The following is a 19694-nucleotide window of genomic DNA, read 5'->3' on the forward strand; positions in this document are numbered from 1 at the left end:
TGTTTGAAGAGCGGTGGATTAACCAGAGAAAAAGTAATGCAGTTCGCACTTTAAAAAGGCTTTTGAAAAGTGTTTTGGATAAATAAAAAGCTTAGGGAAAAAAAACAAAGTAAAAATATAATGTTATATTGCTATATATTGTTACATTTTACATTGGGGAATGTTTTGCTTTTTTCAACCTTTTGCTTACCTTTTTTAAAAATGGTTTTAAGGTGTTTTGTTTTGTTTTCCATATACGAGTCACAATATGTATAGAAATAAGTTTTGCCTTTTCTGCCATTTACCCTTAGTGCAAGAAAAAGTTCACTGTTTTCCTTGTAACTTGTGTAGGTAATGGCTGGGACACCTCTCCGGCCTGGGATGACAGTCATAAGGACACCACTTCAGCAATCGGCATTAGGAAAGACCATCATTCGGACACCTGTCGTGGTACAGCAAGGTATTCTTCCAACTAGTAGGTTAATTTTGATTTTTACACCTCCAGTATGTGAAATCCATGATTCTTTTCTTCATTTAAAAAAGAAAAAAAAGTACCATCAACACTAATTCAAGCATGTCTGTGTTAGGGATTTTGCTTTAAATTACTGATAAAACTTATAAATTTAGGGCCAGTCAGCTGAATAATACTAAAAAGAAAGGACTGTGCATTTTGCTACTTATTTTTGTTTCTGAATCATAAATCCAATAAATACTCTGGCTGGTACTCAAATTGTTCTTAGGTTCAGACAGGGTGCTTCTGCTAGACGATAGGAATATTTGCCTTCTTTTTTGTGCTTTGAAAAGCTGAGATCCACTGCAGACTGCACTGAAGGCTTTTTTTCCCCCAGAAACAGGAGTCCAAACCCATCTTGGACTTCAATAAATAGTTACAGGTTCCTGTACATTCTGGCTACTATCAAGAGTGGCTAAGCTTTGGCCCTTCAGATACGGTTGGGCTACAACTCGCATTATCCCTGCTATGCTGTTGGAAGTTGAAACCCAACATCCAGAGGACCAATGCTTAGCCAGGTTGGCGTATATTATAACTAAGCTGCAGAATGAGAGATAATACTAGGCTGTATTTTTCTCATGGCTTTGAAGAAACATAGAGGCACACGACTGGTCAATGGACCCAGTGATTTTACTGGTCAATGGAACTTGGTAGTTGGGAGGGAGAAGCGACCTTGGCATTCTTTTTCACAGAGGTTTCTTGTGTTGGGAACAGCTTCTTAATAATACAAATGATATGTCCATGCAGGCCAGACCCAGCAAGTAGTGACCCAGATAATCAGAGGTCAGCCTGTTTCCACAGCAGTGTCTAGTGCCACCACCGTTTCTGCAAATCCAAAGGTAGTGACAACTCCAGGAGCCCCTTTGCAGCACATGCAGCCGCAAACTGCACCACCACACCCACCTCGTCCTCAACAGGGTCAGGTGAAACTTACAATGGCGCAACTCACGCAGCTCACACAAGGACAGGTAAGCTTTCGGGATATTTGTTGTGTGACAATGATTTGCCTTTCCTTGCACATGCAATGTCAATTTAAAGCAGGCATCTTCTAAGTTAATAACTGCATCTACTATATTTTTGTAAGAAGTTTGGAAAAGATTCATGATAAGCTAAGGTTCCTCTACCACTGGAGGTAAATGGGTTGATCTCAAATGACATGTTTAGTTTCTGTTGCAATATTGTTGAAAAACCTATAGGTGTGGTAAATGATTTTTCAGAAAAGACTGCTCTTTTACATAACCAAATGCCAGAGCTCGTGGGTGAAATCTTATTCACTAGCGGTGGAAGGGAGTCTCTCTCCTCCATGCAGCTCGCGTGTATTCAATCAATATTTTCTGTGGAAGGTTGGGGGGCCTCTGGGAGCAAATTGTGGGTGGGTGATTGCAGGGAGGAGAAGGGGACGCACCAACATTGAGTGTCACCAACTGTTCCAGTTGGAAAGTTCATTACACAGTGCAAGCCCTTGATATACTCCATTGGGATCTTTTGTGGACATTGACTTTTACATTTTCCCCACTTTTAGGGTGGCAGTCAAGGTTTGACTGTGGTGATTCAGGGGCAAGGTCAAACCACTGGGCAGTTGCAGTTGATCCCGCAGGGTGTCACGGTAATACCAGGACCAGGACAACAGCTAATGCAAGCAGCTATGCCAAATGGTACAATCCAGCGGTTTCTTTTCACCCCACTACCACCACCAGCAGCAGCAGCTACCGCAGCTAGTACTACTACGACTACAGTTTCCACCTCAACACCAGGTAGAGTTTTTTAAAAAACTAAATGGAAACACATGCATTTCAGCTATGAAATGAAAGTAGTTTTTCTTAAGGAATGCTTTTTGGGCTTAGAAATGCTGGAGCCTTGTGGTGGCTTCTTAGAGAAGGAAAGCTGCTCCTCAGATTGTTCTTAGCATGGCTCTAAAGGTAAGTCATGCTTTTTGTCTTCCCAGCTGCAGGAGAACAGAAGCAAACTTCTCAAGCACAGACCCAAACACAGCCAGTGCCAGAGGTTCCTCCTCCTCCTCCTGCACCCCAGCCGCCTCAGAGTCAGCTCCAAGGCCAGTCTCAAGGGCAACCCCAGAGTATTCAGCCTCAGCCTCCAGCTCAGACGCAGCCTACTCAATCTCCGCCTCAGGCTGAAGCCCAGGCAGCCGCCGAAGCTCAGCCTCCAGCTCCACTTCCATGCCCAGTTATCTCCGAAGCACAGCCTCCAGTATCGCAACCAACTGTAACTCCAGCCGTTGCTCAGACTCCACCCCAGAGCCTTCCGCAAGGGCAGTCTTTAGCTCAAGTTCAAAGCCAGGCCCAGACAGGGGTACCCCCGCAGACCCTGCCCAAAGTTCAAATGATTCAGCCAGCTCAGGTCCAGACTCCAGCGCCACAGCACGTCCCGATGCAGCCGCAACCCTCGATCCAAATTCAGACTTCGCAGCCCCAGGTTCCAACATCGGTTCAAACTCTGCCACCCGCGCCAAATGTAAATCAAGTTACCGTGCAATCTCCACGTCCTCAGCTGCAAATCCAGCCGCCGCAGACGAAGGTGATCACAGTTCCGCAGCTTCAGCAGCAAGTCCAGGTGTTCTCTCAGCTCCCGTCCCATGTTGTGGCTCAGATACAGGCCCAGCAAGGTGGTCTGCCTCAGCAAATTAAGCTTCAGTTGCCTATTCAGATTCAGCAAGCTGGCCCGGTGCAAGCTCATCAGATCCAGAATGTGGTAACTGTTCAAGCGGCCAGCGTTCAAGAGCAACTGCAAAGGGTTCAGCAGCTCAGAGAACAGCAGCAGAAGAAAAAACAGCAGCATATTGAAATTAAACGTGAGCACTCCCTCCAGGCTTCTAATCAGAGTGACATTATCCAGAAACAGGTACACTTATCCAAAGGCATTATCACTCCTGTTCTTGGCCATCAAGCTATATGTATGTGAATCCTTTGGCCTGTGCAAATCTTAATCTTAAATTTTAGGGGTCTTTCCTTATTAAACTACATTGCATATCCCTTTTTGTAAATGTAACAGGTGTTCTGTATCTAATATTGGTGGTTGTTTTTTTTTTAAGTACTTGGTGGCATCTGGGTCATGATTTACTACATCATAGTTTGCTGCCAGAGTGTCTTCAGTTCAGGGGAGAAGAGACTTGGATCTGATTGCTCAGTCTTCCACAATATTTCCGCACTACATTTTTTCTGTAGAAGAGAAGACTTGGCAGGATAGCAGCCTAGTGTTGTAAACTACTAGTGATGAATTTGGGGAAGAAAATTCATACACGGTCATTTCTGTTGCCGTAGTATAGCATTAGAGTAGGTAACGTCCCCCCACCCCGACTTGTTAAACTTCAACTCCCATCATCCCTCACCATTGGCCATGCTGCCTGGTGCTGATGGAAGCTGGAGTCCAACAACATCTGGAGGGCAACATGTTGGCTATCCCTGCTATAGTGCCATACATCTTGAACTGAAACTCCGAGAATGCTTCACCTCTTAGCTCACGTACTTCTCCATCAAATCTTCCTCTGCAGCTAATATTCCCCCCCCCTCCAATCTGCTTCTTCCTCAGCTTTAGAAGGAGTCAAGGGCTCCTATTTCCCTTCACCAGAATTGCACAGGCAACTGCTGAGCAAATGAAGGCCGCTTTTTCTTTACTGGTCGTGGGTGACGCCATCTCTGTGACACTTGGGTTTTAAATTATCTGCAGCTTAAAAAGTGATTTTCATTTTGTCGCTTCTTGCCATCAAAGGTTTTGATTTCCCCCACCCCCTTTTCTTGAAGGTGGTAATGAAGCACAACGCTGTGATCGAGCACCTAAAACAGAAAAAGACGTTGACCCCTGCTGAACGGGAAGAGAATCAGCGGTAAGGCAGATGGACAGACATTAAGCAAGGCGATGGTGCCTTTCAGTATTTTCTGGTGTAGAAAAATATGTGCTAATGCAAACGTTTACTACCAGCTTACTCATAGAAATGATTGCTCATGTTTGTTTGAGCCACTGTGTCATGAACTGGCTGGGTGCAGAGAATTGGTGGGAGTCTACAGCCGGGGAACCCCCAAGGGAGAAGATCCGGAGGATTGGTGGTGGGATTACAATGAGTGGCCAGAAGGAGAAAAGGGAACAGACTGGGGGGAGAAGGTGTTGGAAGGTGAAGAGGTAACAGGGTTTAGTGAGCAGGAAGAGTCTGTGGTGAAGAGCAGTTCAGAATCGGAGGCTGGCGAGGAGCAGGGGGAGGGACAAGAGGCAGAGAAGAAGCTGGGGGTCTCTATCGCCTGCTGCGACCATACTACTCAATATTAGGCTTCTTTGGTATAAAAAATAGGTGATCTCTTTAAAATAACTTCTTCCAACCTCAGATCCTACACAGAAACCACAAAATGCACAATGCTACAAAACTGGATAACAGTATGTTTTTGCAAGCATCCCTTTACTTAAACCGCTCCATGTTTTTTCTGCATGTTTACAATATGACCTGACATTGTCCCATGTCTGCTGGTATTTTTACTATCTACAAAATTTGAATGGTGGAAAAGGAAGAGATGCTGTGAATACAGAATATTATTTAGAGGGTTGGGGTGCCTGTTTGTACACCTTGTAGCTTCACATAATGTGTACTAACATCTAATCTAGAGGCTGTGGTACCATAAAAAGATTTGGTTTCTGATTGATTTTTTTTCTTCTCCCTAAAAATGCTCTTCAGCTTTAGCCATGATCTTAAAGCTGTTCTTATTTGTATTTGATTACCAAATGCAATCTTTGTCTCTTCATAATAGTATTTTTGCTATTTCTTCTCCAGAATGATAGTGTGCAACCAGGTAATGAAGTATATTCTGGATAAGATAGATAAAGAAGAGAAACAGGCTGCTAAGAAACGAAAGCGAGAAGAGAGTGTGGAACAAAAGCGCAGTAAACAGAATGCAACTAAACTCTCAGCTCTGCTCTTCAAACATAAGGAACAACTTAAAGCTGAAATACTAAAGAAAAGGGCACTTCTGGACAAAGACTTACAAATTGAAGTGCAGGTAAAATGAATTTTTCTCCTTAATGAATTGTTGAGCTTATTTATTTGACTATGTAAGAGAAAGTTCAGAGCTAGACTTTTTGTACTCATGGATATTCCCACTCAATATATGCATTTTAACTTAAGTGCATTCTGTCTCAGTGCAGTTCGCCACATTTTAGCACTTTCTCTCCCATTATATTCCCTTGGCCTTTACTCTTGACTGATGATCCACAACCCTTTAGCTGAAATCTTAATTGGTCCATTCCAGACAGATTTAGCACTGTGGGAATTCCATGCTGTCTTACCACAAAACACAAAAGACATTTAGGTAAAGGTAAAGTAGTTATAGCAAAAATAAATTTGTATGTTTACTGAAGATTGGCGATAGCAGTGAGCAAGGGGCTAATCATTCACATATCTAGGTATAGCTCATCATAGTCTTAAATCTTTCATTTGGGTTTTGGTGAGATTTGCTTCCTTAGGCCTCCAAAACAAAGGGTAAGTTGATATAAAGTTATGCATATGAATATGCCTATGCAGAGCTATTTATTTCTAAGGTAATGTTAGTGTATTGATAAATTAGGCATAGATACTACATTAAGCTAATTCCATTTAAATGTTTTCCTGTTGGTTTGCATCTCATAAAACTAGATTCTGCTTATTTCTTATAATTTACATTTCCTGTGTGCCTTGTTGTCTTCATTGGTAGCAAACTGATTTCTGATTTCTTGACAGAGCTTTGACACCCCCCCCATCATTAATTAATTTACCTCTTAATGCCAGAACAGACTTCTAAGCCATTTACAAAGTATAAACACCCATTAAACAACATTGTGGAAATGCACAAGTCCACAAATGCTGTGGTCCAATAAATTCTGTGTAGGGCAGCTCACAGCATCATAATACAAGTGGCAACTATTTTAGGTGCATTAAATTGATGTGCAGGTCTTTTTGGACCTAGAAGGGGGCGGAGTACACTTATATGTGCTCCGACACTCACGGGGGCCAGGACCGGAACCCCCGCGCGAAATCTTCACCGCCCATACAAAAAACTTGCATACACAGCAAGAGTGACTAGCTCCATGTGTTTAATGGCATATATCTAGATTGACCTTGTCATTAACTGTCCATGTTTGCTGTTTCTTTGCTTTTAATTTCACTTAGGAAGAGCTAAAGAAAGACCTGGCAAAAATTAAGAGGGAGAAAGAAAAGGCACAGGCGGCTGCCGCTGCTGCCGCTGCTGCTGCAGCAGTGCCACCACCTCCTCCTCCACCACCACCACCACCTCCTCCTCCTCCACCACCACCACCTCCTCCTCCACCTCCTCCACCACCACCACCACACAGTACCAATGTTGCATCGACAACTACAACTACAATCACGACACCTGTTTCATCCCATAAGAGAAAACGAGAGGAAGAGAAAGAGTCCTCGTCTTCTAAATCGAAGAAAAAGAAAATGATATCTACTACCTCAAAGGAATCCAAGAAGGACACCAAGCTTTACTGCATCTGCAAGACGCCTTACGATGAATCTAAGTGAGTAGTGGACCTTAAAGGTGTTTGTGTTATACTTAGTTTAGTTTTAGCATTTAGTTAGTAGTTGTGGGAGATTACCAGAAATGGGGTTGAAAGATTATATATATATATATATATATATAATCAGTTGTCTATACGGTCACTGGGAAGGTACTGAAGATGTAAGCACTCAGGATTGTATTTCTAAATACCAGTCTATTAGTTTTTGTGATTCATATTTTATCTATTTGCATGTTTCCATTGTATGATGTCTCACATTGCACATCCTTTATTTTGCTTTTATTCTTTCCTTTGTCTTTATGCCTCTGCTTTGGAAGCAAAGGATTATAGGCCAGTCTTCTTCTCTTCAACAGGCTCTGGACATCCCCCAAAGAGATTTCTGGATTGTATTTCTGCTTAGGGGGAGAAGCATTTGCTGTGCTGCAGTACATTTTTTTAAGTGTTTATTTCTTCTTAGATTATTTAATACTCTTTTTTTAGACTTGGTATTTTAGAAGCTGGAGGCACTTAACAAAATGGAGACTGCAGTTCTATATAAAATATGTTCAACTTAATTATTAATCAAATTATTAATACTAAACAATGAAAGGGAGAGTTCTACTAGTACAGTCGTACCTTGGTTCTCAAACGCCTTGGTACTCGTACAGTTTTGCTCCCAAACTCCGAAAACCCGGAAGTAAATGTTCTGGTTTTTGAATGTTTTTTTGGAAGCTGAACATCCAACATGGCTTCCACTTGAGTGCAGGAAGCTCCTGCAGCCAATCGGAAGCCACGCCTTGGTTTTTGAACGTTTCAGAAGTCAAACGGACTTCCGGAATGGATTACCTTCGAGAACCAAGGTACTACTGTAATGGAGAAAACATTAGGGTGGGAACCAGTAAAAGTCAGTACCACCTAAAAGGTCCTTTTAGTGAAACTGTGCCCTGTTCACAAAATTCACTTTTACTAAATAGATCAAAATCAATTCATCTCTGGTTATGGTACCAAAGTGAAGCATTCATTTCTGCGTCTTGTCCTGCTCCAATTTCTGGTATTCATTGCCAAGCCAACTTTATACTTTTTACTAAGCTTCTGTAGCTGTGCTAAATTTGTGGGAGTCAAGAGTCCCCAGTGTGCCATTTCTTGTTCCCATCTTTAGAGGAAAGCTTTATGAATGATCATCATATTAAGGTAGAGTCTTGTTCCGTTTTATCCAGTTGTGTCCCTCCGCTTACAAGAAAGGCTCTTCAGTCCAGCAGACAGTTCCTTGAACTTGGGGTACAAAGTGTCTTGCTGATTTCTCCTTCCCTCTGCTGCCTGAGTGCTGCCTCCCCGCACTGTCCCCCAACATACTGCAGAGGAGCCCTTCAGAACAATATGGGCAGTAGTACCAGGGGTTGCAAAAGAAGGGGGATTTGTAAAAATAAATTTAAAAATCATTTCTACCACTTTAGTTCATCGAAAGATCTGCTGCAGCAAAGAGCCTTCTATGAGCAGAGGGACACAATTAAAAACAAGCCCTTGTGCAATACTACATTTTAACATAGGCTGGAATTTCAGCCGAATGGGTTTTTTTCTTTCTCTGGACTACAGTGAGCAAAAGGAATTAAATGATTGCAGGTGCTTTATAGCAGAATGAGCAAATAAGCCTTTTACTGTGATTTAAGAGTTAACAGCTTAACAAATCAATTTAGTTAGAACTGTTGGCAGTGGCACAACAACATGATGCAGCTTAATGTTTCTTTATTAGAACTTAGTGTGTTTTTCCGTATATTAGACAAGGTTTTTTGACTCAAAAATAGTGTCAAAAAACTGGGTTTGTCCAATACATGGATAGTGGCATTTGGGGGGGGGGAGCGGCACACATGCGTGCCAGTTGGGAGCACAACTTCCCCTGATCCCGCTGAGCATGGGAAACGATCTAGTGTTTCCCATGTGCAGCTGTGTGGGGGGAGAAGTTCAACATCTTTGGGCCGTCTCCCCTCATTTTCTTAAAATTGAGACCCCATAAATAGGGGGGGTTCTTATACATGGGGGCATCTTATAGATGGAAAAGTATGGTATTGTAAAATGCAGTATAGTGAAACCATGTGGATAAGGTGGCACATTTGAAATTAATTCCGCCATGTGCGTGAAAAAGCATTTGTTTTGTTAAGACTGAGCATGATCCACCAAACTCGGATCCTTTGTATCTGATATTAATTTTAATGGGGCTTTTCTTAGGAGTAGATCTCAGGTTTTAATTTATGGGTTCAGCATTTTTAATACATTTCTACAAATAAGGTAGTTTCTCCCTTGCAGTTGAAAACAATTAGAAGGGAGTTTCATTCTCTACTCCAACTCTGAACTTATTCCATTTGTGAGTAGATCAGCTAGGGTTGGATCCAGCACTGCGTGAACAGAGTTCCTCATGCAGCGTGACTTCCCTTTCTCTTCTCTTCCTTCATGCCCCCAAAACTTGCTCCAGAGGCCATCTCCCAACCTTCTGGAAGAGGTTTTGGGAGTGTGCAGGGGACACCAGGAGAGAGAAGTGGTGCATCCTTTTGCTCAAGCAGAATAGGTAAAGGTAAAGGGACCCCTGACCATTAGGTCCAGTCGTGACCGACTCTGGGGTTGTGCGCTCATCTCGCATTATTGGCCGAGGGAGCCGGCGTATAGCTTCCAGGTCATGTGGCCAGCATGACAAAGCCGCTTCTGGCGAACCAGAGCAGCACATGGAAACACCGTTTACCTTCCCGCTGTAGCGGTTCCTATTTATCTACTTGCATTTTGACATGCTTTCGAACTGCTAGGTTGGCAGGAGCTGGGACCAAGCAACGGGAGCTCACCCTGTCACAGGGATTCGAACCGCCGACCTTCTGATCAGCAAGCCCTAGGCTCAGTGGTTTAACCCACAGCGCCCCCTGGGTCCCACTCAAGCAGAATACTTCTGCACAAATGGAACAGCAGCATTGGTATTTACGAATTGCAGGTTATTAAAATTTTAGTCAAGCCATTTTGTTACTTTGGATTAGTTTTAAAAAAAAGTTTCAGTGATGGCATGAAAGAGAGCTGGTGATTCATACCACATTCTGTATATGTTTTTATGCTAGAATTATGCTAAGTGTAGGGATGAGGCTTCTTGCAGTTCAAGCCCATAGCCTTAATATGCTCAGTCTTCTCAGAGGTTGACAGAACGTAAGAGAAGCAAATCTGTCAGGAGCCATAGGCTTGCATACTGAGCAGGGAGAGCAGAATTCTGCTCTCGTGATGGGATATTCCTTCTACTGCTGCCTCTCTGCTGCTCCTGATGGGGAGGGGACTTATCCAGAATTGAGTGGGGGATGCTCAGAGGAGGAGAGGTAGAGAAGCCCCACTGTGTGAACAGAGTTCCACTCATGCTACCTGGATCCAAGCCATAGTGCATTGGTATTAGCAGTCCTTGTGATGTGTATGCCTGTCCATCCTGTAGCAAAACTGTTTCTTTAGGCTCAGTAGATGTTCTGTTGTGGCAGCAGTGGAAGGCAAGCCAGGAGTAAAGGTGGTGAACTGAGATATCGCTTGAAAAATCTGTAGTGGAGAAGTTCCTCAACAATGCTACAAAGGGAGCATTGAACCCGTAGTAAATAAATTCCAAGCTATTATGGGGGGGGGCTTTTTATGAGCTGGGGATAGGGAACAGAATATATACTAAGCATTGCTGTGCAGCAATGTTTTATGTTGGAGCCGATCAGTCTGCAGGTATTCAGCCCATAACGTTAGTAAAAATGTTAACATGGTGCACGAGGAGAGGGCACCCTGAAGGCATACTCAAATTAGCTTTGAGATAGAAGCTCATTAAAGATGTAACACCAAACCAGCTTTGGTGGCACATGAACGAGCTTAGAATCGCCCTTAAGAATCAACATTCTCCTTCTTCCCGTCCTGTCTGCATTTTCCTTCTTTCCCTCCCTTCTTGTTTCAAGGCACACAGTACATCTCCAGCTCTGCAGCCTAGTTTTATAATCCCAGTGTACTGTATAGGATAGGCACAAAACGTAGCTTTTCCGTTTGGATATATGGTTTGCCCCAAACCAGGATGAATGGGAAAGAATTGGAGCGTCAGACTGTGGTTTGACACAGTATGCCACAGACATGGCTCTTTTTTCTCCATAACCTTTGGTAGTCGCATTTGAGTTTAGATGCAGTCAAATGATATCGACTTGCAAAATTGTCAGTGTGAGAGAGATAGTTGCAGAATTGTGTGGTGTTTTTTTTACTTCATGCCTTACCCATACCATACTTGATCTGTCACACAGTGTTGTCTTGAGAATTTACATTATTGAAGGAATAGCATTTCAGTTTTAAAGAGTCAAATTCCACCGATTTTAGGCTGTTTCTTAGAAATTTTAAAACTTACATCCACTTGTCCCATTTCCCTTCATGTCATGTTATACCAATATGTATTTTACACATGGCTGGTATGCATGCTTTTTTTTAGTGTACCTGTTAACTTCCAATTGTGTCTGTGCTTTGTTTTTTTAAAATGGAGATAGACATTTTCAAATCTTAAAAATTTGCCTCTATTTAAGTGGCTTCTTGGCTGCACAGTTTTGAAAATGTATATCTTTTTCTTTGGCCTTGTCTTTGTGCATTCACAGTTGAGACATTCTCATATTTCAGAATTCAGTGCATATCAACCAACCTGTTTTTCTAAGAAATACAACTGTTTATTGAACTAGGCCCTGAAGAACTATGTCCACCACATTAGCTTCAGAGGTTAGCTGTGGAAGGGTAGGTTGATGTAGTTAGGAAAATGAAATCAGAACATTTCAGGGAATCAGGTTAGCAAGTGCCATGCCATTTGAAATGACAATTACATTGTCATTTTCATTGTAAATACTTTTAGGTTCTATATTGGCTGTGATCTTTGTACTAACTGGTATCATGGAGAATGTGTTGGCATCACAGAAAAGGAGGCTAAGAAAATGGATGTGTACATCTGTAATGAGTGTAAACGGGCACAAGAGGGCAGCAGTGAGGAATTATACTGTATCTGCAGAACACCTTATGATGAGTCACAGTGAGTTCTGACAAGAACCTCTTATTTAATATATAGGTAGCAAACTGCTCTGAATTTGGTAATGTGTTTCTTGAACAAAAAAGAAATAATGTTCCACATATGTTGTGATGTGACTTTTTTTAAAAAATGAAATGTTGCTCAAAATGATGAGTGTTTGAATTTCAGGAAAAGTGGGGTTTGCAATATTTCTAATAAAACAAGTTAATATTCTAAAGCAGGCAAATTTTACTGATTTGTTACAGCACATTTCCTACAAAATATAATAGCTAGTAGGGGTTCCTAACTTACTGTAATTAAAGTTATGTTTTGTTTAAACTGAATATGATAAGGGTATCTGAGTGGTATTAAGTCTGTTATTGTTATGAATACCCCTTTAATGTGTTGCAGGACTCTGAATTACCATTTTTAAAGGAATATAGCTATATTAAAAAATAGTTGGGCAAACTATTACTTTTGGTAACACCTCTGTTTGCAAATGCAAAATGTACAATTTCTGGCTTCACTTTTGTTTCTTTCAGCTTTGCAAGCTGTTATGGTCTGTAGATACTTCAATTGCTTGAGATTAAATGTTGTTGATGCTGGTAGTTTTTCTTCTAAACAACTTTTCAAAAATTAGATACTGCTTCTTATAATGGCATTATAAGAAGCTGTATCTAATTTTTGAAAAGTAGTTTTGAGTAAATAGCTTTGCAATTGTTACTATACGGCCTATTATGTTTACGTGTTTTTTTCCAATTGGATTTGCGTAATATAGGCATTCTGGTGGTTTTTGGTAACTTTTCTTCACAATGGAATGCTGTTATAATTATTTCAGTAAACATGTACTGTAGCTTGATTAGCATTTATAGCATGTTTCCTTTCAAATTCAAGAGGCAAATGTTCTTACTCGGTTTAGATTTCTGACCAGTGGACTATTTTCATGAAAAGGTTAACTGGTTTTTTTGGGATCTTGCAGATTTTACATTGGCTGTGACCGGTGTCAGAACTGGTATCATGGACGTTGCGTTGGTATTTTGCAAAGTGAGGCAGACCTCATTGATGAGTATGTCTGTCCGCAGTGTCAGTCAACTGAAGATGCCATGACAGTACTCAGTCCCTTGACTGATAAAGATTATGAGGGGCTGAAGAGAGTGCTACGGTCATTACAGGTAAGGTAATTTAGTCCACCAGCATATTTAAATCCGGTACTAATACATCTTTTGGCAATGTAATTTCATTAAATGCATGGAATTGAAAAGCACTCTTGAGTACATAAAACTCCCTCTGAAGCCAGAGCAGGCTACTTAGTAGGTAGCAATTGCCCCAAATTATAAATATCTACTCATATATCCCTTCCCAACACCATGCAGTTCAGACACACAGAGTTAGATCCTGGTTTCTGCTTAGTGATGCTCTACTGTAGGAAGGGGAAGACAATTCTTGCCGATTCTTGCATCTCCCTGTGTTCCCAAGAAGCTGCTCAGAGACAGCGTGTGAGATGGTAAGGGATAAAGGGAATCGGCAAAGATAATCTCTCCTCCCCCTTCTTCTTTAGCTGGAGCCTCTGCTGGTTCTGAGTAGCATCTGTGAATGGAAGGAGCCCTTTTGTTTGTGGAACAGCCAACAGTCGATCCAGCCCACTAGACCTAGGGTGAAATGAGGTTCATCTTAATGAATGAAGTGAATTTTGAACTGAATATCTCCTTTTCCTAACAGGCTCACAAGATGGCATGGCCATTCCTAGAACCGGTAGATCCCAATGATGCTCCAGATTATTACGGTGTTATCAAAGAACCGATGGGTAAGTGTATTCCCACGTGATTTGATTACATACTCAGCCTTTCATTGACAGATCTGTTAACCAGGATATGCTCATCACACAGAAGGGTAAATCCAAAGAAACAATCCTGTTCATGTATACCTGGAAGTATGTGCCATTGCATATGGTGGGACTTATTGCCTAGTCACTGCAAAAAAAATGGCAGCCAAAGAAATTTTCATACGGCTCTGTAGCTTACCACGGAGCAAAATGATGTATTTATTCAGATCATGGGTAGGCAAACTTAAGGCCCAGGGGCCGGATCCAGCCCAAGCGCCTTCTAAATCTGGCCCGCGGGCGGTCCGGGAATCAGCGTGCTTTTACATGAGTAGAATGTGTGCTTTTATTTAAAATGCATCTCTGGCTTATTTGTGGGGTATAGGAATTCGTTCATTTTTATTTATTTTTTCAAAATATAGTCCAGTCCCCCACAAGGTCTGAGGGACAGTGGACTAGCCCCCTGCTGAAAAAGTTTGCTGACCCCTGATTTAGATTCCTTAAAGAGATTTGTAAAAAATAACATCTGGGATATAGCAATTTCTGAGTTACCAGGCACAGGAGAGCAGTTAAAGGCACAACAAAGAGTGACACCTTCCAGGAAACGTGGACCCCTTTCTTTAACTATGTTAATGACCAAAATCAAGACTTCCTTATACCAGCCATTCAATAGTCTCAGTGGAGCGGTTACATTAAGTAATTATGTTTGAGTGTTGAATGTGTAAGTGCATGTCTAGAGACAATGGATAAAACATGCACCCTTCGATGTACTGCTGGATAAGTGTTTAATGGTTATTGTATTTGTTTAAAAACCAATTTAAAATGGTTTAAAAGAGAGAGTTGCATCCCACTTTTCTACTACAAGGGTCACCATGGTGGCTCACCATATGGTGTGGGTGTGGGTGTGTGTACACACACAAATTAAAAATTAAATTGTAACAACATTGGAATAAAGCATAACTAATAATTAGAAAACAGTGCAACACAAAAAGCCAGTTAGAATAAAAATCCTGACAAAATGAGGATGTCTGGAGTAATTGCTATAAAACACGGAGCCAACCAAACTTTGAGTGGAAGGGCAGTCCTCATCCTTGATGCCACCACCGTATCAGGCCCTCTTCTGTGGCCCAGTCAGTGGTGCCTGTGAAGGCAGAGGAGCAGAGGTGACAAACGTGAGAGAACATGGTCTTTCAAATACCCTGTCCCCAACGCCTTAAAGTCTTCTAACAGAGATCCTGACGTTAAGAACAAAAGAAGAGTCATGCTGGGTCTGGCCAAAGGCCAGCAACATGGTCTCACGGTGGCCAGCCAGAAGCTTCTGGAAAGACGACTAGCAGGACCTCTGTGCAACAGCACCGTTAACTTAAAGAGTAAAGCAGTCTTAGTTACATAGATAAATCTACATCTGTACTTGGCCTAGGTCTAATGTCTGGCAGTTGTGCCATAAATAAGTTAAAGTTCATGTGCTAATTCTATATTCTGAATTAGGAATAAATTTGGGCCTACATAAGCATATTTTAATCTGATTTCCTACTCAAAATGCAGGATTCAACTAACGAGTCCCACTAGCAGAAGCCTGTGCAAGGACAGAGCAAGTTTTTAATAATAATAATAATAATAATAATAATAATAATAATAATAATAATCTTTGCATAGTTCGTGATAGCAAATGTATATTGAGGAAATACTGTTCACGTAGAATTTGAGAAATGGTTCTATTTCCTGACTATTATTTATCATTATTTCTATTATTATCACAAGAAGGTGTCCGCTTACCCTCATCTCCTTTTCACCATTTTCATTTCATTCTCTGTTGTTACTATGGCAGTTACAGAACTGGGTCCTTTATCACAGTCTGCTCTTTGTGCGATTGCATGTGCATTTCAGTGACAACTAATTAAAGCAGTCAACCAAGGTTATTAATTGAAATAAGGAGCAATCAGCAGGAGTAGATGAGCTGCAAATTAAGCAAGTTTATGTGCACTAATTGCTTTGAGCGATAAAAAAATAAGGAAAGCCAAAGCTGAAAATTAAGGGTATAAAAACCAAGTGATCTCCATTAGGAATGTCAGCAAGCTTATTAAATTCTCCATAGTGACTTCATGGATTTCTTAAAAATCTGCATATTTGTAGCTAATGATGATACATTCCCCTCCCCTTCTCCACCCTGTTCTGTACTCCACCTTCCTGTTACTAACTGTTATAAAGTGTTGCTTTTCTTACTTGTTTTCAGTGTATGAGATGAATTCTATAGGTTACTGACATCTTGTTTTTTAAAATTAAAAAAACCCTTTGTTTACTTTGAAGACCTTTCCACCATGGAGGAAAGAATACTGAAACGTTACTACAAGAAGGTGACCGAGTTTGTGGCTGACATGACCAAAATTTTTGATAACTGTCGTTACTACAATCCAAGTGACTCCCCTTTTTATCAGTGTGCAGAGGTTCTCGAATCATTCTTTGTACAGAAACTAAAAGGATTCAAAGCAAGCAGGTAAGTAGCCTCCCCCCCCCTTAGCACGCTTTTCTATTAAGTGTGCATGGCATACATGTTTATTGCTAGCAATTTATATGCTCAACTTTTTAAATGTCTGGTTCTCCCCGTGCATTTTGCCATGAAAGTAAACCTTCAGCAGTGAACGTAGAATGAGTGCACGACTAGCTTAAGGTTTTGTCAAACCAGTTGTGCAATCCTCATGAAATGACAGAGCAGTTTTGTTTAAATCAAAAATGGTGTATGGTATAATGAGGAGGGTGTAAAATTCGTTTGAATATTGGGAGTGTCAAGCAAAAACCCTTTTTGGCTACCTAGGCAGATTGTGCCCCCAAAGGTCTATCAGTCTCGGGATGTGTGCTCAGGAATTGGTGGGACTTGCTTCCTGGTGAAGGTGCTAAAGATTTTTCATTTTATATTACAAATGCAGCAGAATGAAGTCCCTGCTGATGAACTCTTTGGTTATAAACCAAGGAGATCTAAGGGCCCAACGCTAACTTAATCGTAAGCTTGGTTTCCTTCTAGTGAAGAAATTCATGGAGAGTTCCTGGTTCCAGGAGAATGAGAGTCACTGTTAATGGGGAATGAGGGTGATTCTCAGTGATGCTGTCTGTGTCTGCTCCAGCCCTTCCCGTTGCTTTAAAGATCAGTGGCATAAAGGTTGAGAAGGTCTACTTGTGCCGCAGCAGCGTTGCTCCCTGATGGTTACTATATCAAAAGGTGCTCTTGCATTTCATTTGCGGTAGTTCTCCAGCAAGGCCAAAATAAGGAAATAGTAACATGAGCAGAAAGCAGCAGTTGAGGCGACACTCATTCAGATTGTCATTAGTTTTGTCTCATCCTTTATTTTATTACCAGCACTTACTGTTTGGCTGTGACTCCCATTGCTGCTTCATTTACACCACCCATGTTCTTTTTTTGCAGATTGTGATAACTTTAGTCTGACCTTTCTAACTGGAATCAGAACTGGATGTTTGGCTTACATTTTCATTGTACCATGTCATTAAATCACTTTTTAAAAACAAAAATAAATCCATACTTGCTGTTCGCTTTTAAACTGCGCTTTAATGTGGAAGCTGCCGTTGGCTAGCAGCTATGTCGGAAAATAAAACAATCCGTTCTTTGAATACTGTGTCAAAATGAAGTCCAGTAATAGCAATGGAAGCTATGTAATATCAGTTTTAATAAAAACTCCCAAAAGAGGTTTTGATGAATTCTAACAAAAATGTGATATTTTAAATTCATGTTCTGCCAATAAATATACTTTTCTCTAAACACCTCCCAAAGCAATGTAAATTGGCTACATATAATTAATATGTACCTCACTCTGAGTATCATGTGACATTTCTGGATTATTATTTTTATATTTCCATTGAACATCATGTGCTTTTATACACAACTGAAAGTGGTTATATAGAGGAAGTTTCTTTCTGTATATGGTGTTTGCCTACGAAAGATGGAACGGGAACAGCAGCATGGCTGCATTTCCAGCTGAGTGGCAGGCCCTTGGCATCCACTTGAAACAACTGAGATCTCTTTAAATGAAGGGTGCTTAATTGTTCCCCTTTTCTGCATTCTGCAGGTCTCATAACAACAAACTGCAGTCTACAACTTCTTAAAGTTCCACGTGTTACCCTAACACAAAGAGCAAGAATCTGGTTGTCTGAATTTTATTTTTATTTTTATTTTTTAATTGGAAAAGCCAGAGGTTTTTAAGTCAGGGCGTCCTGAGAAGTCTTGATGTAAACTGCATTTTTATCAGTCGCATCAGATTATATTCTTGGCTTGATTTTGTCCAAAGGACAAAAGAATGAAATTCAGCAGCATCGTTTTCTTGTCAAGATCAAATTGTGACAGAAACAGGAAAACATTTTATTAAAGGACAAGAGAGGAAAACAAGCGAGAGAAAACAAGATACAGTAAAATGGGGTCAAGTCCTAACCCCATAGAAATGCCACATCTGTTCTTCAGTGAAGAAGCTGGTTTAAAGTCCACACAGAGAAGTTTTGACTGTATTTATTTATTGTTGCAAAAGGACGCTTTTTTATTGCTGCCCTCATTTGTCAGCTTTTTCTTTCTTTCTTTCTTATAAGCCCCAGCTCTGGTTATATGTAACCCATTCTGTATCTTACCATGGTTCCTGTAGGTAAAAGTACAAGATGACCTCTAAATGTCTTTTCTTTCTATGAAAGGAGCTGCTATGTACACATGTGCACAAACAAACTGGGAATCAACAATGAGTTTATCGTTCATGGTAGAAGAAAACAATTAAGCTTGCATAAAAGTTGGGCTAAGTGGTCATGTACTACAGACTTTGTTGCCTTGAATATAACAGTACAATTTGTCATTTACTCTGCACCGGACTGATACGAGTAAAATCTATTCGAAGGTATCTTGTTTGTAAACATTTGTCAGATTCTAATTTTTTCCCCTTCTCCTTTTTGTATTAAAAATTCAAAATATGGATGTATATGAAACAAAATAAATGGAGATCATTGTTCTCTCCACAGATGTAGGTGTCTTTTGAATGTTCGCTAACCTGTTCATGAGGTTTCAGAGGTTTATTCTGAACTGTAAACAATCCTGAGATAGTGTGGAAGGGAAAAGTAGGAAGGTGGACGAACCCCTGAGCGTGGTTTTCCTTATGTTTAATCAAATGTAATAAAATTCTACTGTGGTGCCACAACTTTTGCCTTGATGATGAAGGAGTTGTGTACGAGTTGTCATTGTCCATTGCTAAGTGAGATAACATGGAGCAAATGATCATGTCGGGATAAATAACAGTCTCAAAACTGTGTTTCATTTTTGTGGCTTCTTTACTAGGAAAGGTGTGTAAAAAGATAAAAGCCAACAGACAGAGAGGCTTTGCAGATTTTTTTAAAAATTGCTTTCCCAACCAATCACGCCTGCTGTTGATGACAGTTTAAATATGTATATTATAAACCAGCAGCAGTTGGTTTTGGTAGCTCTACACCTGTGTTAACTAGATTTTGCACTAATTCACAATTTTGCCCTTCTGTGATCTGGAATTTATCTGATTATGGATAAGCTTTCCTTGGGTTTAACTTCACCCTGCTATGCAAGAACCTTTTCTGTTCATTTCTTAGACATTGCGATCAACCACAATTTTCTTACTAAGTACAGGCTCAGGTGTACAAATACTTTGGGGTTAATTTTCTCTACGAAAGCCTTTGCTTTTGTATATAGATGCTGTCATTTTAACCAATGTGAAATCAAAAGAAAGTTAATTGTTCATTGTGAAAAGAGCATCCATTTATGCTTCTTAGAAGATAGGAAAAAAGAGTATTTGTGTTTTAGGCTATGTTGTCTTAGGACTTTTTACAAAAAATATGCTACATATTGTATGCATTATGTT

At 40.7% G+C, this 19694-nt stretch overlaps 1 protein-coding gene across 8 annotated transcripts in view; it reads left to right on the plus strand.

Annotated features, from left to right (window-relative positions):
• BPTF (bromodomain PHD finger transcription factor) overlaps window positions 1–18829 on the plus strand; it is a 67692-nt gene extending 48863 nt beyond the window's left edge. For 3 of the 8 annotated variants that reach the window (XM_035103990.2, XM_035103995.2, XM_035103993.2), the window contains 12 exons: window positions 331–454; window positions 1238–1458; window positions 2013–2244; window positions 2436–3349; window positions 4249–4331; window positions 5265–5490; window positions 6636–7009; window positions 11856–12029; window positions 12985–13177; window positions 13725–13809; window positions 16132–16318; window positions 17901–18829. In XM_035103990.2, the coding sequence (XP_034959881.2) occupies window positions 331–454; window positions 1238–1458; window positions 2013–2244; window positions 2436–3349; window positions 4249–4331; window positions 5265–5490; window positions 6636–7009; window positions 11856–12029; window positions 12985–13177; window positions 13725–13809; window positions 16132–16318; window positions 17901–17937 (2850 nt within the window). In that variant the 3' untranslated portion in view covers window positions 17938–18829. Of the gene's footprint in view, window positions 1–330; window positions 455–1237; window positions 1459–2012; window positions 2245–2435; window positions 3350–4248; window positions 4332–5264; window positions 5491–6635; window positions 7010–11855; window positions 12030–12984; window positions 13178–13724; window positions 13810–16131; window positions 16319–17242 lie in introns of all 8 variants that reach the window. The other 5 variants (XM_035103991.2, XM_035103997.2, XM_035103992.2 and 2 more) reach the window with 4 other exon arrangements.
• The last annotated feature ends 865 nt before the right edge of the window (window positions 18830–19694 follow it).

Source organism: Zootoca vivipara, chromosome 2 (genome assembly GCF_963506605.1).
Source record: "Zootoca vivipara chromosome 2, rZooViv1.1, whole genome shotgun sequence".
NCBI lineage: Eukaryota > Metazoa > Chordata > Lepidosauria > Squamata > Lacertidae > Zootoca > Zootoca vivipara.